Raw genomic sequence first — 16,537 nt, forward strand, 5'->3', positions numbered from 1 at the left:
ACGTCTGTTAAAGTGATACACTGCTAGCCTAAAGTTTTGAATCACTTCACCGAGTATTGCTACACTCTCCGAAAACTTTGAAATCACTACAACAGTAAGTGATGATCTCTGACATGACTAAACTCATTGAGTTATCATTTCATGTATGTGTCTGCAGTTGTCATAAGGTTTACACAAGATACATGATACAGATTGGATTTTATCGTTGGCATTAGAAAAAGTATTTGACAACTTTGACATTGTAACAAAAAGATATTACATCTGACACAAAATACGTATGCTCGTACTTCCGTGAAATCTAACCTCGACCAAATCCAGCCAAACCAAACCAGCTGTGATTGCGCATACATTAGTTCACATCAATGGGAGAAAGGGATATATTTTAAAACCTAAATCTTTCCATCAAAAGTCTTTTTTTATCAAAATATTATCTTTTACAGCCACGGCAACCGTTCAGATTGCTAAGCCTACCATCGTAGGAGACTCCACCGAAGGATTGGAGGAATCCGCTGATTCAGAGACACACTATGATCTGGAGGACGGCGACGATTTTTGGCACACATCCGTAGGAAAATTCAAATTCACGATCGATAATCTACCACAGTCGTTGCAATACATTCACCAGCTGTTGAAAGAGATACCGACGATTGATAAGCCAGACATTTTGTATTACACCCTGCAATGTTTGAAGATAATGGTGTTGCACGGCGATGCTTTCACTAAGGCGGCTCGCGACGATCGGGGATTTTTCATATGGTGTCAAGAAAATCTACTGATTAAAAAGTAACTGCTTTTTTTACAGAGAATTCTTCAAATTATTCGAAACTTACAATATTTTCTATTACAGCTTGTGGGATGTTTGTAACGCCGAACACTCTCATATTTGCGAAGTTTCTGTCCCAATACTTCTACACTGTATAACTTTACCCCTAGGATCGGATGTATTCTGGAATGTTGTACAAGATGCCTTCCACGATAGCGATTGGCGTGTTCGTTTCAAAGCTGTAGAGCGAGTAACAGGTTGGTAATTGAATATCCAGATGTATTGAGCTTATTCCTAAAAACCTAATTTTGATCTTCTAGTGATAACAAGATTCATGGATTCAACACCACTACGTTCGGAAATCAGTCTGCAGGCATCACTGGCGACAGCCTTTTGCCATCTTATTGCAGCATGTGATGATTTGAATGTCCACGTGGCACAAAGAGCAACTTTGTATCTTGGTACAATCCACGATAAGGCCATACAAGCGTTGATGTATTGCCTAGAATCTCAATTCGATATGTTTATAGTTGATCGACCTGTTGTGCTTCAATCAGTGTATCAACTACACAATATGCTATCTGACCGAAAAGTACTGTCTTGGGATTTCTTCTTGAACAGATTCGATACTCTATTTGTAGAAGCACAAGTCAATCTGGAAAAGAATGGTGACATTTCTCATCTCAGAGATTTACGAAATTCAGAAAACGGCAGTGAAATATTATCTACAAAAATCAACAAAGCTCGAGAAGCATTAAGTCAGTCAGACACTTCTGGAAGTATGTCTAAGACGTTGAGTGCTTCATTCGGTACTAAATGGCCGTATAAAAGAACAATGTCAGCACCTGCCACAATAATTCCAAGACAAGAGTCCAAAATCGGTAAGACAAAATGCACTATTTTTAAACAATCGATATAATTTATGTGGTATTTGTTTCAGAGAAAGAAAAGATCTACAATCGACAAGCTTCAGCGCCGATTTTCAAAAGAAAGAGTTCCCGTTTTGGATTGGGTCAGTTTCTTTCATCCGGATCTAATCAGAATCATTTGACGACCCCACAGCACACATACTTACAGACTCACCCACAACATCACTATAACCAACCGCACCTTCACAAACCCCAACAATCTAGCGCTTCCTCATAACATACAACAACCACCTCAAACTCATTCTCATCATCTTCATCATCAAAGTCAACCCGGCGGTAGCCACGGCTCGTCGAGCCGGCCAGACATTCTAGCCTCCTCATCTGTCCCAACCACTCCCAACCTAATGTCTTCCCAGCAGTACCAGCAACATCAGCAATCATTTTTTCAACAAAATTTCTCCACATTCGCAACGATAGCGATGCCAGGTAAGTTGTAGAGCATGTTTGTTACATTTAAAAAAATCTCTTACTACTACGCCACTTCTGTACATTCCAAACCGACTGTCTCTATACGCCGTAAGTGTTTCATGTTACGTTTATATTTATGTATCCACACTAATCGTATTGTAGGACTAATACAAAATCATCTTACATATGAAAGAAAATACCAACTATTGAAACAGAAATGTAAAGCGATCTGACTGCATTTTTCAAGATAGAGCCCTTACTAGTATAGTAGACTCTTGAATCAATAGACTTGTTATTGGAACGCACCCTGCCTTCTAATACTTTATGTTGCTTGAGGTGTTCTTCTTGAACCCATAGTAAACTTCCACTGATGATGCGCCTCCGTATTTCACGACTAACGTTGCACTTCGTTTTTGAAGTATTCATGTTCCATCACCAATCACCATTTAGATCTGTACACCCCCCTGAAGTATGAAGCAATCGTTTCAGGCAAGTGTACAGATTTGCGTTTCAAATGCTCTGTTGACAATACCCAAATCATCCGCAAAAGAAAGACAAATTGGTTGGATCATGTAAATCGTAGCTCGTTTGTTAAACACGGCCTCTGCATGACACCTTTCTAGAGTGGTATTGAACGCTCCGGTCCGGTGGCCTTACACTCGCTTGCTAGTTCCCGTAGACGAGCATGTGAAACGTCGGTTGTAGAATTCCATTTACTCACCACGCCGATACCCCATCCCGAGAAGGAGAACCATATCCTGTTCATGACTAAAGCATGCCGTGAGAGGTCTCAATTTTTATGAATTCTATTGATTAGCTAACTAATCTGATGTTTGAGCGGTGCCAAGTTCACTGGTTCCCATGGTCACGTAAATAACACGGCACCGCTCAAACGTCAACGAGTGAACTCGTTCATTGGTCCATGGACCGATGCAAGAATTCACTATTTTGACGTTTGAGCGGTACCGGTACCATGGTCACATAAATAACACGACACCGGTAAACCGTGGATCGTGTCAGTAGCATTTAGTCCTGTTAAGGGGGCAGGATCCGTCATTGATTTCGGAATTTTCAAAAGCAGTTTTTTCGTTCAAAATCAAGAAAATAAACAGGAAAATGTTCTCAAACCGCAACACAGCGAACACATTTTATCAAATAATTTTTAGTTTTGAACAGAAAAACTGCTTTTCAAGTTTCGACGATGACGATGATTACGATGACGGAGCGTTGATCGTTAAAAGCGTAGCGTATGCGCTTGCTCCTTTGCGGAGCTATGGACAAGTGCATGAGTTCACTAATTTGACGTTTGAGCGGTGCCGAATTCACTTGTTGCCATGGTCACATAAATAACACGGCACCGCTCAAACGTCAAATAGTGAACTTGTGCATCGGTCCATAGGGAATGCATCGAATACGCGGCGTAAAATTCACCAATTGTGTAATCAGGTAACATCGCGAATCAACAGTGTATATTTGATTGTCAAATCCGTTCCATGATAACCGTGGAAATGCAGAGGTGATGAAAATTGTCTAAATGATTGCCTTATACTCCTCTCCTTCTCCGATGACTGAAGGAACGTGGCTAGCTGCATCTATTGATTTTCAAATTTAGATCCCTTGACTTGTGCACACTGAGAAAGGTTAACTAATCGTAATCCCTATTCATTGGACCACTGTGCAATTTACATTGTTCTGATCAGTCACGTAGTATCAACTATACATTGACATAGCTAGTATGGTTGTTGCGACAATGTATGTTGTGCAATAGAAATGGAAAAAATACACTTAGAAATTTAGTCACACCAAACATATAACAATCATAATCTACATTCTTATCCATTGTACATAAGTTCCACTAGAGAAGTAAGGCATGCTTTCCTAAGTTCATCCGCAAACCTGGTATGTGAAAATATTTATTGTAATACTTATGGACGTCCATACCTTGATCCCATACCTTCTCTTTCTTCCTTTCCATTTACTACACTATCATGGTTAAGAAATCCTAGCGGCAAAAAAAAAACAAAATGTTTTCCATTTCAGATGGACATATTCATTCTATAGGTGGAGCTGGTGATGATTTTAACATGTCTGGATGTCTGTATCGCGTTATAGATCTCGAAGAGGCTGACAAGGAAACAATACATCTTTTGGTATTTTTATTGATGCAATTCATGTCACGTGCAGACTTGGTAATTGATTTGGTAAAAAGCTAGTCCACGATAGTTCTATAATTTCTTATTTCGTCATTATAGGCATATCCTACCGATGAAAAACCAATGGTTAAGCAACAATCTATAGTTTTGCGGCATCTATATCTGCTCCTTGGGTATAATCAAACGGAAAAGCTATTCCACATACCACCTACGCGACTTAGAACGTCGACTGTATTCAACTCGTTTGTAGCAAACTTACCACAAGTCTTAGATCAAAACCATTTAATGGGTTGGTTGCTGTTGCCAACAGTGATACAGGTTCTCTTGTATGCTCCAAATCAAGGTAATGGTCTTCTGCAAACTGGAACCGAAGCCATACCTAGTGTTTCGTATACTTTCTCGCTGTGGTATATGGAAATTCAAGTCCGTCGCAACTGGATGATGTCTTTGCTTGTAATATTGTACAAATACCAATACAACCAACCACCGTATGCTGACCAGATACAGAACTTGATAAGGATCGTCATAAATTCTCTTGAATCCCATTTCCACCAATGTCGAAGGATTCCAGCTACCGTTGTAATGGATATGCCTTCGCGTTCCAGAGACATGAGTCAACCATCACTGGGTACTGACCATGATGATAGACTACAGGAAACTCCACCACCAAGTCCATTGTTTACTTCAGAAGGACCGTCACATGGACATGGTCACTCTTCAAAGCAAAAACCGTCAAAAACTAACCCATTAGGATTCCGGAAGTATCCCGACTCTAGCTTGGAAACCGATGATACAGAATCAGAATTGGTTGCCATACCGGAAAGTGATCCTTCCGACAGTACACTCCATTTGAGCAGTGCACCGGTATGTTTTACTATATAGTAATCATTCCGTTTCATCCCATCTTTAATATATTACAGAACTCCTTTGACGATACTGTTCATTTCGACAATATATGTGCACCGCTGAAGCCTGAACTGGTTAAAAACAAAGTTACTACTCATGTAACGACAGCTAATTTGGCCACTGCACAGGTGGCAATTTCAACTATAACAACGGGAGAAAAAGACGATAAAGCTGAGCTTTCCAAAAAGCTACATAAAATTATGGCGTCTGCAGGCGGCAGTGACAAATCCCCCACTGATTTTGGAACAAGCGCTGCATTGGCACACAAAACAACTCCAACTTCAGTGCCACAGAAGTGCTCTGTACAGGAAGGAGTGCGTATGATGGTTACTTCTTCGATGTTGGGTCAACCAAAGGCTCAAGCTATTCTTAATCCGCCAGCCAACGTGCAGAAAGCTATTGTCGTTAACACAGAATACATCGGTTGCCATACCGAAAGCCAAAGAATCAACAGTTTCCAAAGTAGTAACTTGCTTCAGCTCAAACCAACCTAAAACTGACGGTGAGTTATTTATAAGTTTTAAGGGGAGAGTGATTGTTGCTCAGACTTGCGTATGTTGACCGCCACTACCTCAGTCTTCTTCTTATTTTCTTCTTGGCATTAAGTCTTCACCGGGACAAAGCCTGCTTTTCAGCTTAGTGTTCCATGAGCACTTTCGGCTAAGGAAGGCCCCAAACCTCATTCTTATGACGGGCTAATTCCAGGCTAGACCTTATTCTTCCCTCAACTGCGAAGATAGGATGTATTGCGGTCAATCCTGCTTCCTCTATGGATCTCTATAGATACTCCCTTTTTTTCAAAGGGAAAATCTGCAAACAGACGAAATGTGGAGTTGACGCACCACCGCCAATCCGTTAAAACTAGTGTATGCTCCGCGTTAAGCTTGTCATCAATCATCACCACGAGATAAGCTGAGCCATTACTGACGACGCAAAGCTAAGCCTATACTGAATCCACAGAAAACTTCATCAACTAAGGCATACAAAATATAATAGATATTCAAAAATACTGACTACCGCGTCACAAAAGAATCCTGATAGAATTTCAAATATATTTTTATTTTAAAGTTCGGATAGGAACCCAATAAACAATTTGAATTGAACAGTGCTTTACAGGTTTAGCCGTATTTGTTAGGATCATGTAAAAACGTTGACCGTATTTCAAATTCCAATATTTTTTTAAAACTAATTAGAATAGGATTTCGAAGATTTTTTTTTACAATTTTGGCTTAACATCCATGTTTTTTTTTGTAATATATTGAAGGATACTCATTGATCAAACCATACTGTGAGATTCAGATATTAGGTGAAGAAAAACAATTTACTTAAACAATGAAAAGTTGAGTTAATCGTTTGAATTATATGTTCAAATGTCTAAAGAGATAATATTGAAAGGTATTTCTAAACGTATTTTGTTCTTAATATTAGTTCCTCGGGGCCCCCCCTTAATTGGGGGTGCCGGAGCAGTTGCGCTCTTGGCACCCCCCCAAATCCGAGGTACTCTCGCGGTTGTTCGACGCGGTTAAGTGCATGCGTTGGCTATCGCCCTCTATCTTGCGGTGTCGAACACATTTTCCACATCCATAGTGACAACCGCAGGGTAAAAATACTACTCATTTTACTTTTCATTGATCCGAACAGGTTGTTTAACAGGCCGTCCACACCTTCCGCATACGGTACTAGTCTGCTAAAGATTGATCTTTTCAATAACATGCCCGCCTTATCCAGCAGACAGTTAGGTTTATACCTAACTCACAGCTAACTTTCTCAGCTTAGTGGTCTTATGAGCACTTGAAAAGTTATTAACTGAGAGCTTTCCTTGCCGATTGACCACATTTTTATATCGTATGGCAGATACGAAGATACTCATGCCCTGAGAAGTCGAGAAAAATTCCAACCCGAAGAGATCCTCGACCGGTTTTGATTCGAATCAACGCCCAACAGCTTGGTCTTACTGAATAGCTGCGCGTTTACCGCTGCGGCCATCTGGACCATCCAATTGGCACTCTAGCATTACTTGATAAACTTTATTGCAACTGTATGTAATTGTTTAAACAACCTTTTTTGTTCTAGATGAAGAATCGGTCGAATACAGGGATCAAAAGCAACCAACAGTGGATAAATCTAGACCCCTGACAACAAACCACGAGTCAACATCCAATTGGTCCGAACAAAGATCAGTGTCACCAGCGCAGAAAACTTTGGGCCGCCAAAAACGAATAATCGAACCCAGTTTAACTCCAGCAAGTACCCCGATATCAAACAACGGTACACCCCAGAACACAGGAGAACAAACCGCTAAAATGCTCCACCGAAGCGATATCAGGCATTTTGATCGTTCTCTTAACTATGCTTCTCCAGAGACACCACTTTCAAAAATGGACCTTATGATTCCACCGACGACAGAAATGGCTGAGCCTTTGTTGAGTCCCAGAAGTATCGCCCAGTTAGAGATTCCCACCCCAGAAAGATTGCTGCCGATAGGGCAACATGGCAAAGAGGGGATTTCTGCACTAGTGGACAAAGTAAGAGAAGCACTTACGATTCCTGATATCAGCCATCTGAAGCACGACAGTCTTGAAATATCTGATGTAAGTAAATTATTAATGTTTTAGAAGTATTGGAAATTAAGGACCGTGATTTAAAAAGCTTGCCTACTTGCAGAGCGCCGGAAGCAATAAAGACGATATGGTCGTTATCAACAGTCGTGGTGCATCTCCACGCAAACTTATCAAGCAAATAGCCTTAGAATCTCCTCCGCAACCAGAAGACGTACACAGCACTATATTGCGTAGCGTTTCAGCAGATGTGAAACCGGAAGTTCCTAATCGTGAAGGAACTCGGCAAGCTAGACAAAGACTACGGAAAGTAGGGCCATTTGCCATCGGCTCAATCAGTGCATCGGATAGTAAAATACGATATGCTGGATCATGGGCTCCATCCAGCAAGGATGATTCTGACGGGGAAGATACTCAAATCGGAAGTAACAGTTCCGAAAAGCCGGTATGTAATGTTTGTTCCAATTAACCAAAAACTCAGTAATACTATAAGTTAATTTTCAATAACAGAGTGCGTCCAGAATTGGAGATGAATGCATCTGTGAGCGATGTTCAGAATGTGGCGCAATTAAGGAAGAATATACGGATGAAGAAATGGGAATTATGTTAATTATTTTAGGTACATTTATCCACCGAGAACCTGCTCTTGCTGCACCATTTCTACCAGATATTCTGACGATTGTTTCAAGGTAATATTCAAATTGCATTGAATGTACATACATTTCTGTTAACAACTATTATTCCTTACTAGAGTTGCACTCCATTCTACCTTCCCATGGCAATGTGAAAGTGCGACACATCTTCCCGGAGGATCACAGTCTGTCGCGCATCAGTTCATACGTTGCGTCTTGCATCAGTTAGCTCCAAATGGCGTATTCTATCAGATATTTTTAACACAAGCCAATGGTAAGATATGCCCCGATTATTGTTGTTCTATTTATTTGGTCCTACATCAATCATCTTGATAAAACCTCGTCATCAATTTTCCGCTCATTCACTTGGTCCATGGCCGGTACTCTACACTACACTGACATGTGTGCACGCTCTGCTTTGAAGCGAACATCTTATTTGTAGAATTATTATTCGGTGGTTTTAGGTACATCACGTTACCTTCAGGCAGGATACTAAGTTTGCCATACAGTTGAGTGAGCCCATGGTTCATTTTTCAACGCTACGCATTGTTCTCCTATCGTTCGACGCTCGAAGTGCTTGCAGGTTCTTGTGCAGCATGGTCCTGGTGCCATGTCCGTAAAACACATGCTACATTTGGTGCTAGGTGAATCTTTTTGAAACGTTGTTTCTACTGGAGTCCATAGTGATACGTCTTCCACAGATGATGCGGTGGTTATCTCTACCTTCAGCACGTCGGCGAGTGCTCCCGATGAAGTTGAAAGATTTACAGTTCCACGTACCAAGCTTCCAATCGCTACTCCCTTTACGTCGCTGTGATCTTCGCCGATTGTCCCGGTTCGTATTCTCTCGTTGATTACTCGTTGCTTGATGTTTTTACGGCTGGCTTGCAGGGCCTGACACTAACCCCTAAGATTTCCGGAGGACCATTCCTTCTAAATGTTCGGAGGGTCCATAGTGCGCAGTTTAGCTTAGAGTCCTTCTCTGGCACTCAGACGATGATCAGCCGCCCCTGACATGGGAAACAGACGCTGTTGTGAGCCGCTCCTAACATGGAGTACAGACGCTCCAGGTTTGCAGAAGCAAAAGCAAACCCCTCCTTCCCTGTCAACATACGATCAAGGTTCCCACCGGGGTTGGTTACCCGATCTTCCCTAAGGTTACTCGTACCCTGGCCAGTGTTGCGAGGAGATAGGGATAGGAGTTGCTGGGCAGGAGGCTAAGGACCGAACAGAGGGGTCTATTTAATTTCTTCAGGTACGCGAGGTACCAATGATACGCCATGCCCAGCCATTTACCAACCCCATGTAATTCGAGAAGCAATAAAAATTCCCGGATTTTGTGAAAATCGTACCTCGGTTGTTAAGCTGTCGTAGTACCCTGTGAAATTCGAATGAACTGATCTTATGAGCTTCGCGGGAAAGCTTTTCTCGTCCATGATCTTATATAGCTCTACATGAGGGGATCTGTTAGTAACGACATTTCTGCAGAGTTTACCACGGAAAAAAATCTGATCCGTTATCGAGCAGCCACGAACTCGTGTGCTAAAGGCGATATATGAAAGAAGATAACCAGAACTTTGTAGGCAGCATTTAGAAAAGTGATTGAACGATAGTCTCAGTTTGATATCTTTCTTGTAGATTACGTCCTACCTTGCCTTCAATCTTTCAGTAGTTGTTTCATCGTCCATACTGACTATCAGCCGTTGTAGGCATGCGTTCAATCTCTCCAGGCTTATATCTGCTCCGATATCTATCACTTTTGCTGTCCAGACCCTCTGCACTTGTGTTCTATGTGCTATTCAGGTGCTCATCGTAGTGCTGCTTCCACATTTCGATTCGTCTGTCCGCCCATCACGATGTTCCCTTCTTCCCCTACACATTTCGGTTCGCGACTCGAAGCCTTCCCCACATGCAATAATTTCCTGATTAGTTATTTTAGCGGAATTGAGGTTTAGGCTTCAACTATCAGATATATCTTCATGTTTCTCTTCCAAGTCCTTTTGACATCGAACTATTAATTTCTTAAGTTCTGTTCCACGTATCCAACAATTGTTTTGGCAGCGTCAATAATGGCAGCTGTAACTGTTCGCAATTGGTCCTCAAGAGAGACTCATAGAGCTCGCCCTCATTTGGCAACACTGCCCCAAGATACGCGTATGCATTGGCGACATCTTTCAGTCTCGCTACACTGTATCGATCCAGACGTCGGTATCATTGAAGTATGTATCATTGAAGTCGGATAGTTTTGGACGCAGTTTTATACTAGCCGCGCTACTTGATAAAATGATTGTGCTACTTTTCCCCGAATGTCGCTTTCCTGCTCGTTTTCTTTTCTTGATTGGCGGTTCTTTAAAGTTTCGTATCATATTTTATATCAATCGTTGAAACATTTTTGGCAACATGAATTTAGTCCTAATGACCCAATATCTCAAACTTTTGATTGCTTTGATTGTTAATGGATGGGTCAAAAGAATCATTCGGGGAACTGGCGATCGAGGAAAAGTAGCACAATCCGATAAAATAGAAAACCGAATTTTTGAACTACCTCGAAAATTTAAGTAATCAAACTTATCCAATATAAATTGAAGCTCCAAGTAAAGGTTTGTTTTACCAGGACCAAATACATTAAATTATAATTTTGATTGAAATATCGTTATATTATTAATTTATATTGATCGTTATATTTTCCAACAGAAACCGTACGCAGGAAATTCTACAAAAGTGTAGCCATTAGTTTGAATGATTTCACGGAGCTCAACCCGACCAGCCCGGTGCAGTTGTTGGTGGAAACCCTGAACTCCAAGAAAACGCTGCCGGTGGATATGCTGCCGATTATATTGAGGAATTTGTCGGAGTATTTGCAAAGCATACCGATTGATAACATCAGCGGAAGCATTTGGACGACGGCAGTGCAGGGAATCGACAGCTTGTTCCGTAGAATTGTATTCATTCTACCGAGCCTAGATGAAGCAGATAGCCTATTACACATTATGACATCAATCTTAAAAGTACCACAACTGTCGAAGGTATTATTCTGTTTTTAAAGCTGAAACTTATCAATACTGAATCTTTGACTTACAGAATGTTTTGGAACCATTTTCGAAAATCCTAAGCTATGGGATTCAAAATCTCACTTTGTCTCATAAGGTGTTAGTGGATTTATGTCATTTGAATAATCGTGCTTTTTCGAAAGAACGTGACAAACTCCAATTATGCAGACAAATGGTGTTTGAACTGGTGCAGGCGTTAAAATTCAAAACGAATATTCCGGATAGTAATCTCCTGCTATTAGTTGGAATTCTGCTACAGGATGCTGGAGGCGCTTTGCCACCAGGCGTAATTGAAGATTTACCGGAAACTCCTCCTCATTTCAGTTGCAACATAGCAGAATGCATGCGACAGACGTATTTGAATGATGTAATGGAGTTTTTAGCAGACTTCCACACTCTAAGCAAAATTAAGGTAAGTTCACTTAAATTATTAAAATGAAATTGTGGAAGTGCTTTGAATTATATTCAATTGGTGTGTGTGTAAGAAATTCTAATTTCGTGACCTGGTCAATGTACTTACGCAAACGTTGCCATTAAAACTTGATTTTTAGTTTCTTTTTACATCACGACAGAATTTCAAAAACGGTGGAATCACGACAGGTTTGAGCGAAGATACCTTAGGAGGAGTGTTGAAAGGAGCCGTTGCCCAATACCTTGCCTTGGAAATGTCACGAGGCAATTCGAGGGATAACCGGGCAGTATCCAGATATTTACCGTGGTTGAATAATGCTCCTTCATCGCTTCAACAAGGGTAAAGTAGTAAAGCGTCTTAAAAGATTCCATAATCGAAATTTTAGTTTAATTTATAGCATATATGACAATATGATAAAAAAAACATAAGACTCGCAGTCGTAGATAGTTGGGGCCCGGTACAACTGTGCGAAATTTCATATCAATCGTTGAAACTTATTTTTGATAATTTCTAATTATAATACGCTGTTTTCCATCAAAGAAGATTTATACGCTTAGGTTAGCCAGGAAAAAGAGTTCAGACCGAAGATTGGAAAGTTCAGATCACTGAGTGACGCACAAAAATGGTCTAAGACTGATTGATTCTGCTTCATCCAAGATTATGACGATTTGTAGCACCTATTTTCAACACGGGAGGTTAAGTGTCGATATTCCTGGAGGTCCCAGAAAAGACGGAATCACAAATTGACCATATTTTGATTGGTAGACGACCCCCGGTATAACCGGGGATGCTCTCGAGACTGACATGAGCCACAATGGACGGTGTGCATAATTGCGTGAAGATGTCGGGCAAACACTAAGGCGGCATCCATTTATTACGTAACGCTAAAATTGGAAATTTTCGACCCCCTCCCCCCCTCCGTAACGCTTTTTGTATGGAAATTTTTAAAATTTTGTATGAGTCGTAACGCTCGAGCCTACCCCCTCCCCCCCTTCGAGCGTTACGTAATTTGTGGATGCCGCCTAATGTTTGTTCATATCTCGCCGGACACTTCAGTAGGATGATGAACTTTCGTTCCTGCTGTTGACATCGCGCACGGAAGTATTATGCTGTGTTTCACTATTTTCATAAGATCCAGCCAATTTGTTTGTTTTGCGGATGATAATAATAGCGTAGGCAGAACATTTGAAACGGTGGCATTTTTGTACACCCGCCTAAAGCGTGTAGCGATAAAAGTCGGAAGTCGGGACCGAGCGGGACATTGTCATCATTCCGCACCTTGTAAACTCCTATTGAACGCTCTTAGCTAAAATTTAACATATGAACAATCACATGTTCCTTGCAAAACTAAGCTTTACCGCAGCAAATCGTTCATAACCTTAGGTAAAAATATATTTGAACTGATCGAGTTTAAATTTCGCACAGCTGTCTTGTCATACATGGAACCTGTTTTGCTATTCTAAGTATAATGAAAAGATACGATCCACCTTCTAAAATATGTATAATCCTTTTTTTTAGACCGAAAGAGTTTACGGATTGTGTTGGGCATATGCGATTACTCTCTTGGCTTTTGATGGGCTCATTGACACACACGGCACTGATGGGTAAACGAGGTGGTCAGATCGGACAGCATGGTGCAGCGGTACATTATCATCTCCAGCATCCAGTGAACACAGTCGCACAACCCGTGCCACAGGAATCGAGCTGCCATATAGCAGATCATATTCAAGTTATATTTGCTGGATTTGCAGAACAATCCAAAACATCTGTCCTACACATGTCATCACTGTTCCATGCATTTACCCTATGCCAACTATGGACAGTCTACTTGGAACAGATAGCCTGCGCTGCGGCGCCTTCCTCAGAATCCCATAACATTACCATGGGTATTCTATTCGAGTTTTGGGCTAAAGTTACGCCCTGCATTTTACAATTGGTGTCTCATTCAAAAGTTAGTGCATATTTGTGTTTCACATAAACTTGCTCGTAAATAACTAATCCTTCTAATATTAGTTCCAGTTTTCGGAGAGCGTCAGTTTACATTTTCTCAGTCTACTGGAAGCATTGAAAGAAACTCGCTCAACTGTATTGGCAAAGCTGTTACCACTGTGGACGCCTGTGCTATCTTCAAACACTCCTCTATCCGGTACACAGCATGTGCGTTTGCAAAACTGCCGTGATGCAGTTCCCAACGCGACCGATCAGGACCTGCATGCTTCGGAAGCACTGCTGAAATGGCTGCAACGACTACAGTTTAAAATGGGCCAAATCGAACTGCAATCGTCTACAGCTACTCAATTCTATTCAATATAGATACATGTTTTACATTGATGTACTGATTATTGTTACATGATCGTGAATATTTATGTCTAACTGTTGCCCTCTCTGATGCATGTAACCAAATACAATAACTAAAACAATTCATATTCAATTTATTATTATATCACACGGCGCCATAGACATTTTGTAACGCACAGCAGCTACACACCTCGATAACTACAATGGAGCAAGGATTTATTGAACCCACCTCGTGTTAATTCACACGAACCATCGCAGCTCGAATCTGTTCTGTCTTTTTCTTCTTTTTTGGCCAACTAGCACTGTTCGGCGCCAGTTATTTGTTTAACGTCGGATGGGTCTAGGATCGAAGCCCTAAAATCCCGTTGCCCAGAGAGACGAGTGGCTGTCACCTGGGACCCTACATATCGAATAGCGATGGGCGATTTTGAATCGATGTTCCGAACATCGATTTTTTCATTCCGATTAATCGATTTTTTGAATCGATGTTAGGAGCACTCAAAATCGAGTGAATCGATTTTCTTCATTCGATTTTTTGTTTCGATTCAAAAGTATGAAATTGATTAGAATTTCATAATGGGTTGATGAACCATAAACCTTATCTTGAACATACCCTCAAGTGAATAATGTACAAATTTAAGTTTCAAAGGTTTTTTAACTGAAGGAACTTAAAAATCGAACGCGATTACAATTGGATTTGTTTTGAGAGCTTTTTTTGTGAATTTCCATATGATTTTGAAAATCGAATCGATTCAAAAACATCGATTCAAATGATTCGATTAAATCGGTGAATCGATTCGACATATCGAAAACGAATCGATTCAGTAACATCGATGTTCTGCTAATCTGCTAATCTGCTAATATCAACGCACCCCCTAGCCATGGCCAATCTGCGTTGTTTACACAAACATCCCTATAAACCCCCACGCTGGGAAATACGTTTACCGAAAACGGCGTTATGAGGCTCTGCACTGCATTCCTGTATTGGATTTACTTTAATGGCATTGTTGTTAGCAAATTCACAAAAAGTGAAAGAGAAAGAAAACATGATTTGTGCAGGCAGAGCCCCATAGGCCTTGCTATACCCGTTAGCACGCCCGACGCCCACCGATGACAGAGTGGGTAGGCTCGCACCATCGTCCCGCCCTTCTTACCTATTTTTGAGATAGGCAGTTCTGTCAGGGTGTAAATAGTTATTATTATGCATGTAATCAAACCGATTTACGACCTGGGTGCCGGGTATGCGTATCTTCCTGTTGTGACATCACTTCTCCACAATGGCTTGGAGGTTTCCTTCTTCATTTCGGTTGTTCTGGAAAGATAATAAAACAAGGAAAGGAAGGGGCCACATCACTCCACAGAATGGCGGCCCATCTGATATTAGTTTGTGTTAAATAATTATTGTTGTGAGTAGAGATCCTAAAAGGGAGAAATGCGAGTAGGCGGTAAGCCGCCAATCGAACCGTCAAAATCCCTTTTCAAAATGCTTCTCATGTGCTAAGTAACTTGTAAACTCCTACTCAATTATGTTTGTTGGCCTGCACGTTTTATTTAGACACAATTTTTATTTAGAAAACTATTTGGATCCGAGATTTTAGGTGCAGATTGAGCATGTTTGATAAACAAGCATCCTGTTTTCAGTTAAAGAAAGTTTAAGAAGTTGATGATTCTGTCATTTATACTAGCTATATTCAAGAATTCACTGAATAAGTTTCAACGCGCGATTATAATACTTCAGTTTTTATGTGCTGTTGTATTGGTGTATGTAGTGGGAAACCAATCAGTTTGGTGATTCTAACGATAGCACGACGAAAGGAAAGTTGATAATCTATCATCATTATGATTTCAGTCCTAATTTCATGATCCGTTTAATAAATTTCGCGTATGATTCGTCAATTTTAACAATTTATACATCTCTTTAATGAATGTTCGAATCCTCTGAGCAGAATCTCAAATAGAGAAACTTTAAAGTAGATGGAGTACCGTGCACCCTCCAACTCCGCCCCCAAACGCTCATCCCTGACAGACACGCGTATCTCGACTACCACCTGCAGTCTTCTGACACTGACACTGAAGAAGACTGCAAGTGGCAGTCGAAACACGCGTATCCGTCAAAGACAAGCATCCAGGAGCGGAATCAAAAGGCACACGGCACTCCATCTACTTTAAAGTTTCTCAATTTATACATGTGTATTCGAAGAAAACAGACTACGAGCATTTATTACCTTGCAGATATTTATCATTTTCTACAGCCTAATTTAATAATACCTACATTGGTTGTAACAAAAATTTGATCTTGGGATGTTGATTTGCCTCCTAATCATAGTTTCGACAATAGTCACATGCTTACTATCCCTTATGGCAGTGTTGTTGATTCTATTGTCTATCGCTCATCAGTTTCGCGCCACCCGACAGGGACTTGGTCCTA

At 40.9% G+C, this 16,537-nt stretch overlaps 1 protein-coding gene across 1 annotated transcript in view; it reads left to right on the top strand.

The window, feature by feature from the left end:
• The window catches only part of LOC5580158 (protein unc-79 homolog), a 34,192-nt gene extending 19,961 nt beyond the window's left edge, over positions 1-14,231 (top strand). Inside the window, exons 14-29 of the mRNA XM_021850749.1 lie at positions 441-783; positions 848-1,020; positions 1,084-1,644; positions 1,704-1,775; positions 4,141-4,289; positions 4,353-5,117; positions 5,174-5,651; positions 7,233-7,750; positions 7,824-8,162; positions 8,228-8,406; positions 8,469-8,623; positions 11,044-11,375; positions 11,431-11,811; positions 11,972-12,150; positions 13,330-13,762; positions 13,825-14,231. Coding sequence (XP_021706441.1) covers positions 441-783; positions 848-1,020; positions 1,084-1,644; positions 1,704-1,775; positions 4,141-4,289; positions 4,353-5,117; positions 5,174-5,651; positions 7,233-7,750; positions 7,824-8,162; positions 8,228-8,406; positions 8,469-8,623; positions 11,044-11,375; positions 11,431-11,811; positions 11,972-12,150; positions 13,330-13,762; positions 13,825-14,124 — 5,357 coding nt within the window. The 3' untranslated portion in view covers positions 14,125-14,231. The remainder of the gene's footprint in view (positions 1-440; positions 784-847; positions 1,021-1,083; positions 1,645-1,703; positions 1,776-4,140; positions 4,290-4,352; positions 5,118-5,173; positions 5,652-7,232; positions 7,751-7,823; positions 8,163-8,227; positions 8,407-8,468; positions 8,624-11,043; positions 11,376-11,430; positions 11,812-11,971; positions 12,151-13,329; positions 13,763-13,824) is intronic.
• The last annotated feature ends 2,306 nt before the right edge of the window (positions 14,232-16,537 follow it).

The sequence above is a fragment of the Aedes aegypti genome, chromosome 3 (genome assembly GCF_002204515.2).
Source record: "Aedes aegypti strain LVP_AGWG chromosome 3, AaegL5.0 Primary Assembly, whole genome shotgun sequence".
NCBI lineage: Eukaryota > Metazoa > Arthropoda > Insecta > Diptera > Culicidae > Aedes > Aedes aegypti.